Here is a 16,627-nt window from a genome sequence, read left to right on the forward strand (position 1 = left end):
AACACTATCTGGCTTCTAAATAATTTTGTATTCATAGTGATCATGAGTCTTTGAAATATTTGAAGGGTCAACATAAGTTGAATAAAAGACATGAAAAGTGGATGAAATTTCTATAACAGTTTCCTTATGTTATTAAATATAAGAAAAGCAAGACAAACATTGTGGCAGTTGCTATATCAAGGAGACATGCCTTATTTTGTAAACTTGGAGCCCATATTCTTGGATTTGATAACATACTTGAACTATATGAGCATGATCATGATTTTGCATCCACCTTTGCTATTTGTAAACATAGGGCGCAAGGAGGGTTCTATATTTCGAAGGGGTACTTGTTTAGAGAAGGAAAACTTTGTATAGCTCAAGGAACATATCGGAAATTCCTTGTCAAAGAGTCACATGAAGGAAGTTCTCTCTTTTTCTTCAGGATAACTATTAGACGGTCTAGTAGATGATTTTCAACTAGACTGTTTAAAAGTTGTACTTAGCTTTTTCTTTACATATCTTCATTTGCATTTCACTTTTGTTTTATAATTAGACTTTAGTTTTGATTCGATTTACATTCTTACATTCATTAAATCATTTTACACAATTTTCTTTCAAGCTTCTAATGCATACTCTGTTTTTCAGTTCTTTACTGCATATTTGATTTTTGTCCATTTTATTCACGCTTTTAGTTTAGGTTTAAGTTTACTTTCATACCTTTTACATTTTTTTCATTTACTTTTCAGTTATTTACATTTTAAGTGTTGGTAGACGGTTTATTCGACGATTGTCTCTAGACAATCTATTCTACACTTTATTTTACGTTCTAGTTTGTTTTTTCAATACAATTTCAATTCAAATTCCCCTATTTTAATTTGCGAAAGAGAGAATATCATACAATGAACTTCATAAACATATTTTTCTTAGATTGACCTAGGTTGACCCTATATTACATTAGGAGAAACTTACTTTTATCTATAAACCTAATGTGACTAAAGATTTAAAAAAACACTGAGCATAATCTTAACCACCACTCATCCATTTTTCAACAAAAAAAGGTCACATAGTTTCCAAATTGCACAATTCAAAAGTCGTTTTTGGCTTTCAGATTGCACAATTTTGAATTGTGCAATCTCGGAGTCTTTTTTATGAAAAAAATGACTTCTAAATTGTGTAATTTGAAAGCTAATAATGACTTATAAATAGTGCAATTCAGAAATTTTTCGATTACACAATCTATAAGCTTTTCTAAATTGCACAATTTGTGAACTTTTTGACGTTGTACGATCTAAAAGATATTTTTAACTTTTAGATTTTACCATTTGAAAAGAACAATTGAATATTTTTTTTTTTTTGTTAATGGTTCTTATCAATGGGTATGGAGAAGAAATGCATCACAGCGAGTGGAATCCCAATTTGTGCAGCCCTTTTAAGAAAAAACTTCAATCTCACCCTTCTCTTTACTCACCCTTCTCTTTAGGTAAATCCTCTGCTTTTATTGACATGCAGATTTGCCATGACTTCTTTGTCCCTCACCAATAAATATATGAAATGTGGATTATAAATATTTTTTATTTTACTTTAGTTTCTTTATTTTGGTGGAAAACCCTAAACCCTAAACCCTAAACAATATGAGAACAATAATTAATTGATTTTTGTCCTTCTCCTGCACAGTTTTACAAATATATCATCTTTTGTTGACAATAATGTAATAACAAATGATATGGATACAAGACTTCTAAAAGAAAACTAATATTTATTTTTTCTTTTCTTATTTTAGTTTTTATTGGCTCTCTATTTTTTATTATGTATCTCTAACTATACTTAGAATGAGTGTATTGCTTGTATATATTCAGATTTTTTGCTTTAATTTAAGAAAGAAAAATAAAATAGAAAAAAATATTTCTTTTCATATCATTTTTCTTCCTTTTTCTCTTTTGTTTATCTCAGTTTTTTTTTATAATAGTAATCATACTTAGAATAATAGGTGGTCAATCATTTTACAAATACAAATCCCTTAGTGTGAGGGATAAAAGGTTACAAGAATGATTGAAAAGACAGTCACAATTCACAACTCATCAAATGCCTTTGCTGTGAGTGAATCAATCCCCTGATCGGGAGGACAATCCCAGTTCAACACCAACAAATTTGAACATCTAAGGTGCAGAATTTGATTTTCTCATCTCATTCCATGTTGCTAATCTTTTCATGAATTCTGGGTACAAATATAGTACAAGCACTCTCAAACCTGTCCAAATGAGAGGTCTCGAACGTTCATATGATCATGCTCTATGGGAATGAAACCAAAATCTCTCAAGTAATATAACTTGTCCCTTCAATTTATGATCACTTTACTGCAGGGTAGTCTTAAATTCTTTACCTGCATGCTTTACGACGTAGAATAAGAGAAGCAAAATGATTAAAGAGGCAAGACGGTTCAAGTGATGTCCCTCCTTCTATCCTGGTTACAAGTTTCTTCTCCTGGTTCTATGGTGTTTCATTTTCATTCCTTTTCTTTTATGACCAGAATGCACCAAAAAAACTATTACCAAGAATCCAAATACAGAAAATGCACATAAAAATAACACCCACCACCTGAAGGAACTAGGTATCCCTGTCCCGTCTTTTTGAACGCTAACCATTTCCCCAGAATAATCTGCTGACTTATGATTTTCCTTTGATTCAAAATTTTTACTGAAATTGCCTAATGTAGAAGAGACGTTTAATTTGGATATGGAACCATCTTTGCGGCAGTCCATTTTTTCATGATGCAAGCGCAATGCTTCATTTAGTGTCTTCACACATTCTATACTGAGAAAATCTCGCTGTAAATTCTCCTCATCATTGTGATCTAGTGTTAATGGGTCTGGTGGCTCTGGAAACTTGGCCCAGCATCTGTTAACCATGTCGACTTCTCGCCAGTCTGCCTTGTCAAAACTCCAATTCCCAACTTTGAATTCTAATCCATAGTGAAAAGCTCTATATTTGATTCCTGGTTCAGGAACATATCCTGGGTATAGCATAATCTCTCTGTTTATAGTATGCCTCAATTTCAACTGCATCAACAGCATTACAGGTTATACAGTGAAACCTGCTCATAATTTAAAGAGGGTACGATGGGGGATGAAATTTGATGATCATTTCAATCCACAGAAAGATATAGAGCATATAATCATGTGAAGACTCATAAAGCATGAAAAGTTCAGAAAGGAAACCATGTCCAAATTATAACATATAATATAAAAGCATTTAGAATTTCTGTGTTGCCTCCCATGCTTGTGCTTAGATGAACATCTATGCTGAGTATGAATTGTGAAAATTTAAAAACAAAATACCTCTGCTGCACCGAAGGAGTAACCGTACATCTCGCTGATCCAACCCGATTCATATATGTCTCCTGTTATGTTTCTTGCATAATGAGCTCTATCAGCCCGAACTTCCTCAGTTTTATGCAGCCAAAGTAAAGCAAATTTTCTCAAATCATCTATATGCATGATGATTACACCACCAACCTTGTCACAAGCCTCGGGATGGCTTGTATGCAATTTTGCAAGCTCATTGTCACAGCCAATAAGGTAGCTAGCATGTAAAAAAAATAAACAACAAATGAATCACCATACCAAGACAAAACCCAGAAAGACCACAACATCCACAATACATTGATGCCAACAGCACTAATAGGTTTTACAATGATAAATTGAATTCACACGCTTACTCATAGGGAGTTGAAACAGGTTTACCCCGTGCAGCTTTGAATTCCCATGGGGTAATTGGGCCTCTCATTATCATATCAGCGTCTAGAATCACTATGAATTCAGCTTCAATATTTGCATGATTGATCCAGTGGAGAACAGCAGCTGGTTTGTTAATGGCTGGATACCTGATATAAAACAGAGAAATTCATTTCTTTACCTAATGTCTAAATAATTCATCTAAATAAACATCTAAAGGTGATAGGATCTCAATTATTGTGCATTTAGAGTAGTGGAGCAAGATATTTATATACCATTTCAGCTGTAAAACATCAACAAAAGACAGATGAGTAGTAGATTGTGACACAAATGTCATACAAATAAGCAATTAGTTATTCTCTGCACCTTATCAATACCAATGTTATACAATTTAAAGATCAAGACATGCACTACATAGAAGTACACAGTAGAACTCCATTGAGATAAAACACAAATATTCTTTAACACTAAACCACTTATGGCTTTCCCCAGTATACAATGCCGTTCCTGACCTTATAAGAAAAATTGTTTGAAAATTATTACAAGGAAACTCACTAGAGAGATATAATCTATTAAGGCTCCTTGTATGAGAAAATACTTCCACACAAAGTTCATTTTCTCTAAGTCGTCTAGTAGACGATGTTTTGATTTAGCACGTATAAGATTTATGCAAACTATTGTATGGACAACAGTAAATTCATGTAGAAACTCTTAGAATTCTTTGTCATTTTTGCATAGAAAAACTTCGATTTATAGTTGTCTTGAATACAACCGTTGGAGCTTGAGTGTTGATTTATGTCCTTGTGCCAGTGCTTTATCTGAGTATGATTGTGTTAGGCACGAAAGTAATGAGGGGAAATGGAAAGTGTATTATAGAAAGAAATTCAAAAATATTAGTTAAGTTAGTCGAGGTGAGACTTTCTGAGAAAGTCTATATATAGTCTTTTCTTGTGAGTGTCGGGGAAAGAGAGTTTTCAGTTGTTGCGATAGGGAATGTGCCCGGTGTGAAAGGAAAAGATTTCATTTGTAAGCTGATGTTTGTGTTCAAAGTTGATAAGTGCTGAAACAATACAGAAAGAAGAGTCTTAGTCTACATTCTTCTCTATCTTGTTTCTATTCTTTGAGGAGGTAGATAACAAGTTTGGTGCAATCTGTTGGATACATCATCTAGGAGACAAAATGGAGAGTCGACTACGTATGTTGGAAAGATGGGCCAATGAACAAGGAAAGATTATTGAAAGCATATATAGCTATTATGAAAGACACCTTGCCAAACATGAAAGAAATCAAAGAACTTCTACTTGAAATCAAGAAAAGTGAGAAGTTGTCAGAAGGAGAGGAAAATTCAGTTAATGATGAAAAAAGAAGGAAGGAAGATCTGTCCAAGGTAACAAATCAGACGAAGAGGGAGAAGAACTGCTGAGACCTTGGACTAAAAGGGTGGAATTAACCACTTTTGAAGGGAATGATATGTTAGGATGGACAGCAAGAGCTGGAAATTTTTTTGAAGTAAAGAATGCCTCTCAAAAAGAAAAATTATATTTGGCTCTCATTTGTATGGAAGGAGACAACAACTATTGGTTCAAATTTTGGCCTCAAAAGTCCAGGAACCCATCGTGGGAAGATTTCACAACTGCTTTGAATAGAAGATTTGAAGGCAGGGAGCGTAATACTGTGTTTGAACTGGTAATAAATCTTTTTTCTCTTCTTTGTCTACCTCCGGTTATTTACCAACCATTACCATGGCCAATGGCTCTAGGGTTTCATCCCATGGTGTTGGTACTATTCATCTTCTTCCTTCTTGATCTATTGACAATGTTCTTTATGTTCATGGGTCTCTCTTTAACTTATTATCCATTAGTCGTCTAACTCGTTTGTTGACCTTCTGGGAAATTTGTTGTTGGTTGCAGGTGAGTCTTTGCTATTAAAATTAGTCTTAATGGTACTATTGATCATCTCAAAGCTCGTCTTGTAGTTAAGGGTTATACCCAATTTTTTGGTTTAGAATATGGTGATATTTTTTCTATAGTAGCAAAGATGGCTTCAGTTCGCTTATTCATAGCCATGGTTGTTATTCAACAATGGCCTCTTTATCAACTGGATGTCAAAAATGTCTTTCTTATTGGGGATTTGCAGGAAGAAATTTATATGGAGCAACCTCCCGGCTTTGTTGCTCAGGGGGAGTCTTCTGGATTGGTATGTCGTCTCCACAAATCCTTATATGGTCACAAGCAGTCTCCCAGGGCTTGGTTTGAAAATTTTGGCAAAGTTGTTAAATAGTTTGGTATGACTCGCACTGAAGCAGATCATTCGTTTTTTTCACCGTCACTCGAGTGTTGGGTGTATCTATCTTGTACTATATGTTGATGACATTGTTCTTACAGGAAGTGATCACCATGGCATCTTATAGGTAAAACAACACCTTTGTAAACACTTTTAGACCAAAGATCTTGGCAAACTTAGATATTTCTTAGGAATTGAGGCAGCACAATCAAACAATGGTATTGCTATTTCTCAGAGGAAATATGCATTGGATATTTTGGAGGAAACTAAATTAACAAATTCAAAATTTGTTGAGACACCTATGGATCCTAATGTAAAACTCCTACCTAGTCAGGGGAGCCTTTCTCAAATCATGAGGAGTACAAAAGATTAGTCGGAAAAGTGAACTATCTTACTGTCACTTGTCCAGATATTTCATTTGTTGTTAGTGTGGTGAGTCAATTCCTTAATTGACCATGTGTTGATCATTGGAATGCAGTCATTCGTATATTGAAATACATTAAAGGTTGTCCTGAAAAAGACTTGTTATATGGTCACAATAATCATACTAGAGTTGTATGTTATTCAGATGCTGATTGGGCAGGATCTCGTCTGATAGAATATCTACTTCCGAATATTGTGTTTCTATTGGTGATAATTTAATTTCTTGGAAGAGTAAGAAACAAAATGTTGTGGCAAGATCTAGTGCTGAAGCGGAATATAGAGCTATGGCTTCAGCTACTTGTGAGCTTATTTGGCTTAAACAGTTACTCGAAGAATTGCAATATGGAGAAGTCATTTAAATGACACTCACTTGTGATAATTAGGTTGCTCTTCATATTAGCTCAAATCCCGTCTTTCATGAAAGGACCAAACATATTGAGATTAATTGTCATTTCATTCGAGAAAAGAATGTGTCTGGAGACATCAAGACTGAATTTGTTAATTTAAATGATCAATTAGCAGATATTTTCACTAAATCTTTACGGGGATCTAGTATTGATTATATTTGTAACAAGCTTGGTACATATGATTTATATGCACCAACTTGAGGGGAGTGTTGAATGTAACGGGCTTAGCCCATAGTTTATATTATTCTGTTATTATGTTATTGATTCTGTTATTATTTTCATCTATAAATAAAGACCCCTATGTGTATTTTACACAAGGGATATCAATCCTATATTTATTTTCTTCATTCCTAACAGGGTTTAAAAAAAGTCTATCTAGACTCGCCAACTCGGTTGCAGACTTGCAAGTTCAAGAAAGTTCACCGAGTTTACAACGAGTCTACCAAGTTTTCTCTTAAAACGATTTTGCTTTCTAGTTAACTCGCCCAGGGTGAGTGGGAACATAAACTCAAATGTGTTAACGAGTTAGCTCGCGAGTTTGATAACCATGCCTATGCAGTTACACCCAAAATTGTCAACATGTTACTAGGGTCTTTTTGTTGTCCTCAAACAAGTAGGGTTTGTGGCTTATGTATTACAACTTCCCAAGGCTTCCCGCATACATACAGTTTACCAAGCATCTCAATTGAAACTAATAGTAGGAACTCATCCAATTGAGAGACAATTGCCAAATGAATTACACAAACAATTTTGGCTATCCAACACTAGGGTGAGCCAATACAACAAGTGTTGGTGCAATGGCAGGAGGGTGGTCCCAAAGCGGCCCATGGGAAGATATTTCCACCATAAAAGACCAATTTCCAAATTTTAACCTTGGGGACAAGGTTGTTCCAGCAACGAAAGGTAATGTTAGGCAAGGAAGTATTGACTGATAAAGGATTAGACTATACACCATAAATCACCTATCCATGTATCAGGTGATCTATGCCTTACCATCTTCCCTCTATCTCCCAAACAATCAATGACCAATAACTTACAATTAGTCTCCCTAACTGCCTTGCAAACTACTCTCTCCACTCAGGGACCTCCTAAAAAGTTACTGCGGTAATTGTTATCTCCATGCTACGGCTTAAATCTATAATTCCCTTCACTCTTATTGTTCCTCACAGATCCAGACACTCCTCTGTGGAGGCCTGCCACAGTGAGTAGTGTTGCAGATTAAATAAATAAATGAAGTTTGGTGGTGGTCCCACCAGTCCCAGATGGACTAAACCCAGAATCGTATGTTTAGAACATCAAAAGCTACCCCAATACGTAATGCATAATAATCACATCCAGCTTGGGTTTAGAAGGTTTCATTTGTTTTAATAGGGAAATAAAGTTGAGAAGATATATCTGTTACTCATAGTCTAGGTTCCCTGTCAGCAAGCAGACAGTTTTCTTTCACTCGAAATAAAAATCAGAGAAAAATGGAAATTGAAAAAGAAAAATCAACCAAGGCAGATAACAAATTTGACCATAGCGAATATAGTTTCAGATAAAATCTTAATTTTATCATCAGGAGAAGTTCATCAAGATGAAATGCTTTTAGCTAAATTAGTTTTAAAATCTTCTGAAAAAACAAAAGGATGTTGCGAAGATTAGTCTTTGCCCATTTCATGCTTGACTTTATAACCACTTTTGTTGATTGCTATTTCCCTACTGTAAGTGCAGAAATAGAAATTAACTAAGAAGACAAACATAATACAATTGAAATACAGACAGAATTACCAATCGCCTGTTAATGGATGTTGACTCATAGAAGGAACATAATGGGTGGGAGCCAGGTTATGGCCTTTATATAGCTTTAAGTCCGCATCAGAGCAGCTAAGAAGTCTAGTGATATTTCCTGGCTGCCCACTTAAACGGAAACTATGCATAAGCCCTACAGTCTGCCAGTCAAAATATGGTGTGCATTCAGTGGAAAAAACAGTATGGATTTTAGGATATGGCCGGGTAGCATCATGATCAATATGTTCTTGTACTGCATCCTCCATCATTTGTAGAGTAGCAGGAGTTACAGTTTTTGGTTTAGTTAGTTCAGCAAAGGCTCTGCTTTTAAGAAAGTTCACATATTTAGACCATGCTGGTTTAGGGCAGCCGTTAGCTGCATGATGTAACAGAAGAGCTTCATTTAGAATATTTATGCACTCTATACTTAAAAATAGTCCTCGCCGTAGATTAGGATCTATTTCCAACTGCATTACCTGCAATAATAAATTTTCAAAATTCATTAAAACTTGAAAAAAAAAAAACACTGATGTACGGATGCATTCATTCAGTATAATGACTAAAACATTAGGCTTAAAATGCTGAGTCTTATTTATACACATCAAAGGGAATATATATGCTTCTCTACAGGACTGAGACAACAATGCCACTGGAATAAGAAGTAGTTTTCTAAAAGACACTAGTTTCCTCCAATTAATATGTTGGTATACATACCTCCCTGGGATAAGGAGGTTGAGGAAAGAGCTGGTCACAGCTATAAACAATCTCATCCTCATCATGGTCAGCCTTACTAAATGACCAATTCCCAACCCTAAATGGAAGCCCATAATGAAGAAGAATTGGCTCAACTCCCTCACGGGGTGCGTAACCTGGGTAAATCATCAAGTTATCATTGATCTTGTGTTTGAGCCCAACCTGTGAACAGCAGAAGAAAAGCCAAATGAAAAGGGCGAACGAAGGATAAAAGCAAAACAAATAGTGAAATTTAAATAGTTCAATAAAGTGCTTAATAGTTAGGGCCATAGCAATCTACAAAATACAGTAAACATTTTAAAGGGTCAACTCACTTCTGCTGCACCAAAAGAGTATCCATACATCTCACTAATCCATCCTTTCTCATATATGTCACCAGTTATGTTTACTCCCCAGTGAGCCCTATCTTGCCGTACTTCTTCTGTTTTTGAAAGCCACATAGATGCCAAAGATCGCAGGTCATCTATATGCATTGCCAAAAGTCCACCTACTTTGTCACAAAGTTCTGGGTGTTTTGTGTGCAGTTGAGCCAATATATTGTCACAACCTCTTAAGTACCTAGAGAAGGAACTTTTGTTTTGTTTATGGCATGTTTTCATGGTGATCCAGTGATATAAACACTGAATAAAAAAATACAAGATATCTGTACTGTTTCAAGAAATTCAGACGAGTTTCATAACTTGATTCAGAGTCACGATACAAAATCTTTCTAGCTTGGATTTTAGTGAAGTTTATATTTTCAAATTTACCATTACATGCTTTGAACCTTCCTTCTCTCATCGAAACAAATATGTGAAATGAAAACATCTAGGTCTTCAAAGCTTTATGTTCTCATAATCTGCTCTTTGCCATAATGAAGCTACACTAGCTCAATTACACCCTTCCACTGTGTGAATATCTAACTACTAACACTATAACACTAAAAATGGACTAACTAAATATTTAGATATTAGTGAATACCCATAATAGGCGGCAACAGGTCTTCCTTTCTCTGCACCTAGTTTCCAAGGTACAATTCGGCCACGGATTATCATGTCTGCATCAAGGATAATAACCCAGTCAACATTCTCTGCATCTTTACTATATTTGAGCCAGTGCAAAACCCCAGCAGGTTTGTTTATTGCAGGGTACCTGCATAGTAGATGTCACTAATTATAGGAAAGGGATGTCACTAATTTACTTCTGCAATATGGTATTCATGTGTCTTATTTTGCAAAAGACTAAAACTCACATCCCTGTAAAAACGGGAATGGTAGGATCAACCACTTACAATACAAAAGTAGTCGCACTATTCAATGTCAAAAAAAAAACAAAAGAGGCAGAAGCAGCACAATATTCAACTAACACCCAGCATTAATTTCAGAGGAGCAGAAGTCAAATAACTAGAAAGGTCTTCACTCACAATTAAAATAGTATATCCTTGAACAACACGCTTTAATAAAAGTTATCTTGTCTACGTCAAAAGAGATCACTTAAGTAAAAGACACTCATACAAACCAATGCACATAAGTTTAGATAACAAACCGATGTAAACACAAATCAAGACATACAATCACTATAAATTAGCTAGCACAGAAACGCACAAAATTTTGCAAAGATTAAGGTCAACACAATCACACATCATGCATTGTGCAAAACTGTACCACCAGAGTGGCAGTAACATAGGAAAATCAGAACCAGTGCTAATGATAGCAGATCAGTTCTCAATAAAACTACAACACACAAAACCAATATACTCTTTTTCATCCCAAATTAAACTCCTGAAGCTGATTCAACTTCTAGCAAACACTGATTCTACTTTACCAGTCACCAGTTGTTGGGTGTTTGCTCATCGAGGGCACCTCAAAAGTGGGAGCTAAATGCATCCCTCTATAAGTTTTCTTCTGCTCCTCTGTGCAACTGAGAAGACGCGTTATGTGTCCCGGTTGCTTCGCCTTTCTAAAACTATGCATGAGTCCAACCGTTTGCCAGTCAAAGTAGTTCTGACACTCCACAGAGAAGAGAGTCTGAATCCTCCAAGGAGCTTTTTGAGCTCCTTCCACTCTCCCCACATTACAAATGGCCAGACCCAGCATCACCAAAGACAACAAAATTGAAAATTTCTCCATTGTGGATCAGCTGACAAGTGAGATGTGAAGTGGGTGTTGTCTAATTTTGGGAACAAGATCTGAATTCCATGACTTTAATTGTTGCCATATCCAAGAGAGCCTGTGCGAATGCTAAGTCAAAGTTGGAGTTTTGTGGTAAATGTTTTAGTTGACGAGGATATTACAATAAATGAGGAAACAATCGATTGCCCTGCCTGCCCTGCCTGAAATGGGTTCATTCAAAACTACAATTTTGAAAATTAATATTTCACGCCTCAACGTCTTGATAATATTTTATAAATGAATAAAACACCGTAAAGATCTTTAAATATGATAATAAAATGTAGGAAAACAGCATAAAAAATAAAATTTATGAAATAAGATAGGTGAAACATAATTAATCCTAAATATCTTAAAGTGTAAGTAGACAATATTTATATATAAAAAATGAAAAAAAAAAACTTATTGAATATTTAAGGAATTTATTTGATATTGACTTAGCTTTAAGTGTTAATCTTGCAATATATTCTATTTTCAAGCATCAAATGGAATCTATTCTTTCTTGAAATGAAGGTGATTTCTGTAACATTTATATTGCTTAGTGATCTTGCCGGTTGACCTAGCGTGAGAGCGTTGCCTCGTCACGAACCGCCTCACCAGCTTGACTCCGCGTGACCTTCAAGTCCACACCACAGAAAACCTCTCTGAGAACCTGAAAACACAAGGTGGCGCCTCTGCTGCCGATGGCGCTCCGACGCTCAAGGTAGCAACAAGAACACCCAAAAACTCAGAGAAAATATGCTCTGTAGAACCGTACTAAAGGCACACAACCCTAGCAATGAGCCTTAATGAAAACGTTCCTCAGCAAATTCTGTTAAGTTTACCTTTATAGCTAGGTTTCTTCTCTCTCCAGGCCGTTATGCTTTTGGACGCGTGGCTCGCATCCAGCCCTGCACGTGTCGCCATCTGGGCTGGGATAGCAGGTAGCACCCAGCCCTACACGTGTCATCATCTGAGCTAGGATAGCTTGAGCGTCATTTCTCTATTGCATCCAACCCTACACGTGTCATCATCCGGAGTGGAGTAACAGGTAGCATACAACCCTACACGTGTCGTCATTTGGGTTGGGGCAATTTGAACGTTATATCTGTGCAGTAACTAGCCGCGCGGCTAAGTCCTCTACTCTAGGAGCAAGCTAGCACACAATATGCCCTATGGCACCACCTGACAAGGCGAGTATCGGGTGCAGCAAAATGCACCATCTCTATGACATCGCTTGTCGTTAGTGGTACCTTCCTTATTGCTACACCATGCATGTTCTAGCTGGGGGAACCTTGCCACCAGCGAATGTCCACTCTGCGAATCCTGTCACTGATGGGCAAGCTGCTCCCTCAGCCTACTCGACCTGCATGCCCCATGCTAGCGCAACAATCATCTTGTTGGACTTACACGCTTGGACTTACTCTTCTGAGCCTCTAGCAGCTTTAACTAAGTTTACTGGGAGATCCGGCGATGTTCTCCTTGTGGCGATGTCAGACCACCCGATCTTCCATTACCTAATACGTCGATGACACGCACAAACCCGGCGACAACCGACTATGTACATTGTAGAACGCCACTTCCACGAATCAGCGACTATGCTCGCTTTTGAACCATTCATCTTTCTCTTGTCCACGTGTTCTGCTGAGCACGCCCCACATAGTCACGTGCTAGACACGTGCTAGACACGTCATCACACCCGATGACCTGGTCGGTACACAAGCCCCCCAGTCTCGAGCTGCGACTTGTTCAGCGAGAAGACTAAAGAGGTTCAAATCCGGCGGCCTACGTGGCTTTGCGCGTTGGCGCTCGTACTGTTCACTGACTTGACATTTCACCAACTCCTTCGATCATTCGACACGTGGATTCATCAACGGCCATTATTCATTGTCGTTTGCGCTTCTCGTAACATTCGAAACTCTTAAACATTTCGCGCCATTTCACTGTTTCATTATCTTCTACCTCATTTCAGACTCTCGAAACGCTCCAGCGAACGCTTCGATTCCCCCAACCACCATCTTTCTGAATACTCTTCTGATCATCCAAAGGTAACTTTTTTATCACTTCTACTGATATTTGCTGCATTTTAATCGGTTTGCATCATCCATTAACTGTCTGGAGCATACGTTGTGGGATGTTTTCTCTGCTTTGTTTTCTCTTTTCTGCGTTTAGGGTTTCTGAACCTTTTCTCTGCGAGCCCCCCCTTGTTCTTCCATCTCCCTCTCTTCTGTCGAGTCTCTCTGTTTACGAACTCTCATGTCTTCCCTTTTCGTCTTCTTGCAACTTCCTCGATGGCTCGTTCAAAAATCACACCAAACCCTCCACCATCTCCTCGCGACCCTCCGACGAAAACCCGTAGGGCAAACCCTTCCTCTTCCCGCGACCCCCCAAGGGATCCTAACGTCCCTTCCGACCGAGTCGCGAGACCCGCGTCTTCTCGACCCAGCCAACCACAACCAAACCCACCACAACCCAGCGCAATGGTGAGGCCTCTTCCAGACTACAAACGACTATACCCGTGGGCTTCCGCAACCCTGCTGGGTGAGACTTCATCCATCAACACTGATCGCGATATTCTTCGTCTCAAGAAAGGTGATCCGGATCACCTCTCTTTCAGCAAAGAGCACGATGACAGAGTAGTTGTGCGCCCTTGTCCTCCCGGTGAGCCCATCTGTACCGATAATCAGGGGAGCGACGACGCCCCTTTCTGCTTTGTCTACACCACCATGTTCAAGAAGGTCAAGCTTCGGTTTCCCTTCACACGCTTTGAGAGGGAGCTCCTGACCGAGCTCGACATAGCCCCCGCCCAGCTTCATCCCAACAGCTGGGCGTTCGTCCGGGCTTACCAAATTATCTGCACGCACTTGGGACACCCGGCCTCGGTGGATGTGTTCCTGTACCTGTTCGAGGCGAAGAACCCGGGCGATCGTCTATGGGTTAGCCTCAATGGGGTCGCTGGGAGGTCCATTCTCTCCATCTTCCAGCAATCCTATAAGGACTGGAAGGGGAAGTTCGTGCGTGTTTGTTGTAGCGACCAAGACCTTTCCCTTCTCGACGGGTTCCCCTTGTATTGGGTGAACAAGGGGAAGAAGGAGTCGAGCTTCAGGAAGGCCAGGGGGCCAGAAAAAATGGGAGAGCTCGACAAGGACTTGTGCGGTTTCTGGAAAAGAGCTGCCTCCTCCAACATGATTCTGCCCACTTCCTCCATCAACGCCTACGAGTTTCTCGAAGGCCAGCTAGACGCTCACATAGGTTTGTCCTTAAGCCCTTGAGTTCCCTTAGCCTACACTCGCATCGCCCCGTCTTTACCTTGATGTTGCTGTCCTGACTTGTGTGTGGTTTTAACTTTCCCCATGCATTGTCTTATATTGTTTATCTTTCTGTGCATTGTTAACTACTGAATTCTTGTGCTGGTTGGTAACTGTGGGTCACTAATGCAGATATGATGCTGGGGAAGGATAGGATGGCTGAGCTACGTGCCATAGCCAAGTCCCACAAACTTGCGGCGGGCTCCCAAACGGTCCCAAACTCTGTCGCGGAGATCGCCGCTGCCCAAGGCCAATCTCTGCCAGTGGGTCCACCCGTAGTTGTTGCTCTTCCGGCCCCCCATCGCAAGAAACTACCCCTCAAGAAGGCCAAGAGGAAAGCCCCCAGGGTAGTGTCAGACGAAGAGGCGGATGAAAGCACCGAGGACGGGCTAGTCTGCAAGAGGAAGAGGGGGGCTGTGATCGAGCCCCCAGCAATTGAGAGTGCCGCCCCAAACTATATCGAGAACCCCCCCCCCTCAGCGCCTCCACACCATTCGAATCTGCTGGGGATGTTCTTGCTTCGAACGCCTCAGTTGCTGAAGCTGTTCCTGAGCAACTTGCTGATACGCAAGCCTCTTCCCAAGTCGCTGAATAACTTCCTGCCTCACCACCACGCGTCGAAGCTCCCCCCGCCATACAACCTTGTGAGGGTGGTGGTGAGCACAAACCTCCGCCTCCTCCAGCAACCTCAAACCTCCCAGCCCCTCTTCAGGAAGCCTTGAAGTCCTTCACCGTGCGCCTAAGTGCCATGGTTGACGATTGTCTTCCCCAAATCGTCGGCAAAGGGCTAAGGGACTCCTTGGAGAAGTTCGAACTTGATAACCGGGTCCATCAGGAGGTGGCGAGCACCGCGAAAGCCGAAGCCGAGAACACCAAGTGCGACATGCTGATGCAAGGCCTCGAGTTTTCGCGGGTCGAAAACGCTCTCAAGGACGAGCTTCAGAGCGTGTGCAAGGACAACAAAGAACTGCGCAGGAAGCTTCACGACAAACTCCAAGACGCCGTCGAGCTGAAGAACAGGATCGTCCCTCTGAGGGAGAAAATTGCTACGCTGGAGGAGGCAAAGAAAACCGACGCCGAAAAGATGGCCAAGCTGCAGAAAAGGTCGACTGAGAGGGAGACCCTTTTGGGGAAAGTCGAACAGGATCGGGACAAAGCCTCCAAAGAACTGAGCGAAACTGCTACCGAGCTTGCCCGAGTTCGCGAAGAAAACAGCGGGTTCAAGAAGAAGATTGACGAGCTTGTGCTTGAAATTACCCAGGTTCGTGAAGAGAACAGTGGGTTCAAGACGAAGATCGACGAGCTTCAGCTTGAAGCTGCCCAAGTTCTTACTTCCGGCTTTGGAGTGGCTTTGGAGCAGTTCACTTGCAAATTTCCTGACCTTGACCTCTCAGAGTTTTCGGTGTACAATGAAGTAGTGGACGGCAAGATCGTAACCCCAGTTGACTTATCACCTTGAAACTTCTTGTATCTAATTTTGACTTGTATGTAATATGGGACCACCTCCGGATTTCATCTTTGCTCATCTGGGGGGAGAGCTGTCTTTCAGACCTCTCTCTACCTTCCCCAAGTCTTTACCCTAAGATAACTTACATCATTGTTCCCCCATCTGGGGGTAGAGCCGCCTTTCGGATCCTTCTCTACCTCCCTGGGTTTTAGAACAACGATTTAGGTGGTGAGGTGCCCTCTGTAAACCTTCCCCAACCACCCTTTACCTCAGATTTAACTGGTCTTACTAGGTCAATATTGGTGTCTCTCTCAAGGGGAAAAGAGTCCTTCTCCAACCCTCATTTCCCATACTTGAGATCGTTAACACCCCTGACTTTTCAGTTTCATCTTGCCTG

General features: G+C 39.7%; 1 protein-coding gene across 4 annotated transcripts; it reads right to left on the reverse strand.

Annotated features, from left to right (window-relative positions):
• Positions 1–1,869: 1,869 nt before the first annotated feature.
• On the reverse strand, positions 1,870–11,677 carry LOC137824237 (peptidyl serine alpha-galactosyltransferase). Of its 4 annotated transcripts, XM_090294311.1 has the most exons (9): positions 11,153–11,677; positions 10,310–10,480; positions 9,664–9,919; positions 9,311–9,511; positions 8,597–9,072; positions 3,698–3,862; positions 3,495–3,561; positions 3,318–3,379; positions 2,946–3,038 (listed from the first exon to the last, which is right to left on the reverse strand). In XM_090294311.1, exons 1-9 carry the CDS (start codon positions 11,455–11,457, stop codon positions 3,035–3,037), a joined length of 1,707 nt encoding a protein of 568 aa, XP_090150437.1. In that variant the 5' UTR covers positions 11,458–11,677; the 3' UTR covers positions 2,946–3,034. The 4 variants fall into 4 exon arrangements, with proteins under 4 accessions (XP_068485879.2, XP_068485878.2, XP_090150438.1 ...); XM_068629778.2 differs by having other exon boundaries at positions 1,870–3,038; positions 3,318–3,561; positions 9,664–9,907; XM_068629777.2 differs by having other exon boundaries at positions 1,870–3,038; positions 3,318–3,561.
• Positions 11,678–16,627: the final 4,950 nt, after the last annotated feature.

The sequence above is a fragment of the Phaseolus vulgaris genome, chromosome 8 (genome assembly GCF_051622355.1).
Source record: "Phaseolus vulgaris cultivar YP4 chromosome 8, ASM5162235v1, whole genome shotgun sequence".
Lineage (NCBI taxonomy): Eukaryota > Viridiplantae > Streptophyta > Magnoliopsida > Fabales > Fabaceae > Phaseolus > Phaseolus vulgaris.

Excerpts from the sequence above, each read along its gene's own strand:
- LOC137824237 (XM_068629777.2), bottom strand. The coding sequence starts at position 11,457 with ATGGAGAAATTTTCAATTTTGTTGTCTTTGGTGATGCTGGGTCTGGCC. Across the intron at positions 3,863-8,596 it reads CATCCATTAACAGGCGATTG|GTATCCAGCCATTAACAAAC; the intron begins GTAATTCTGTCT and ends GTTTTATATCAG. Across the intron at positions 3,039-3,317 it reads ACTCCTTCGGTGCAGCAGAG|TTGAAATTGAGGCATACTAT; the intron begins GTATTTTGTTTT and ends CTGTTGATGCAG.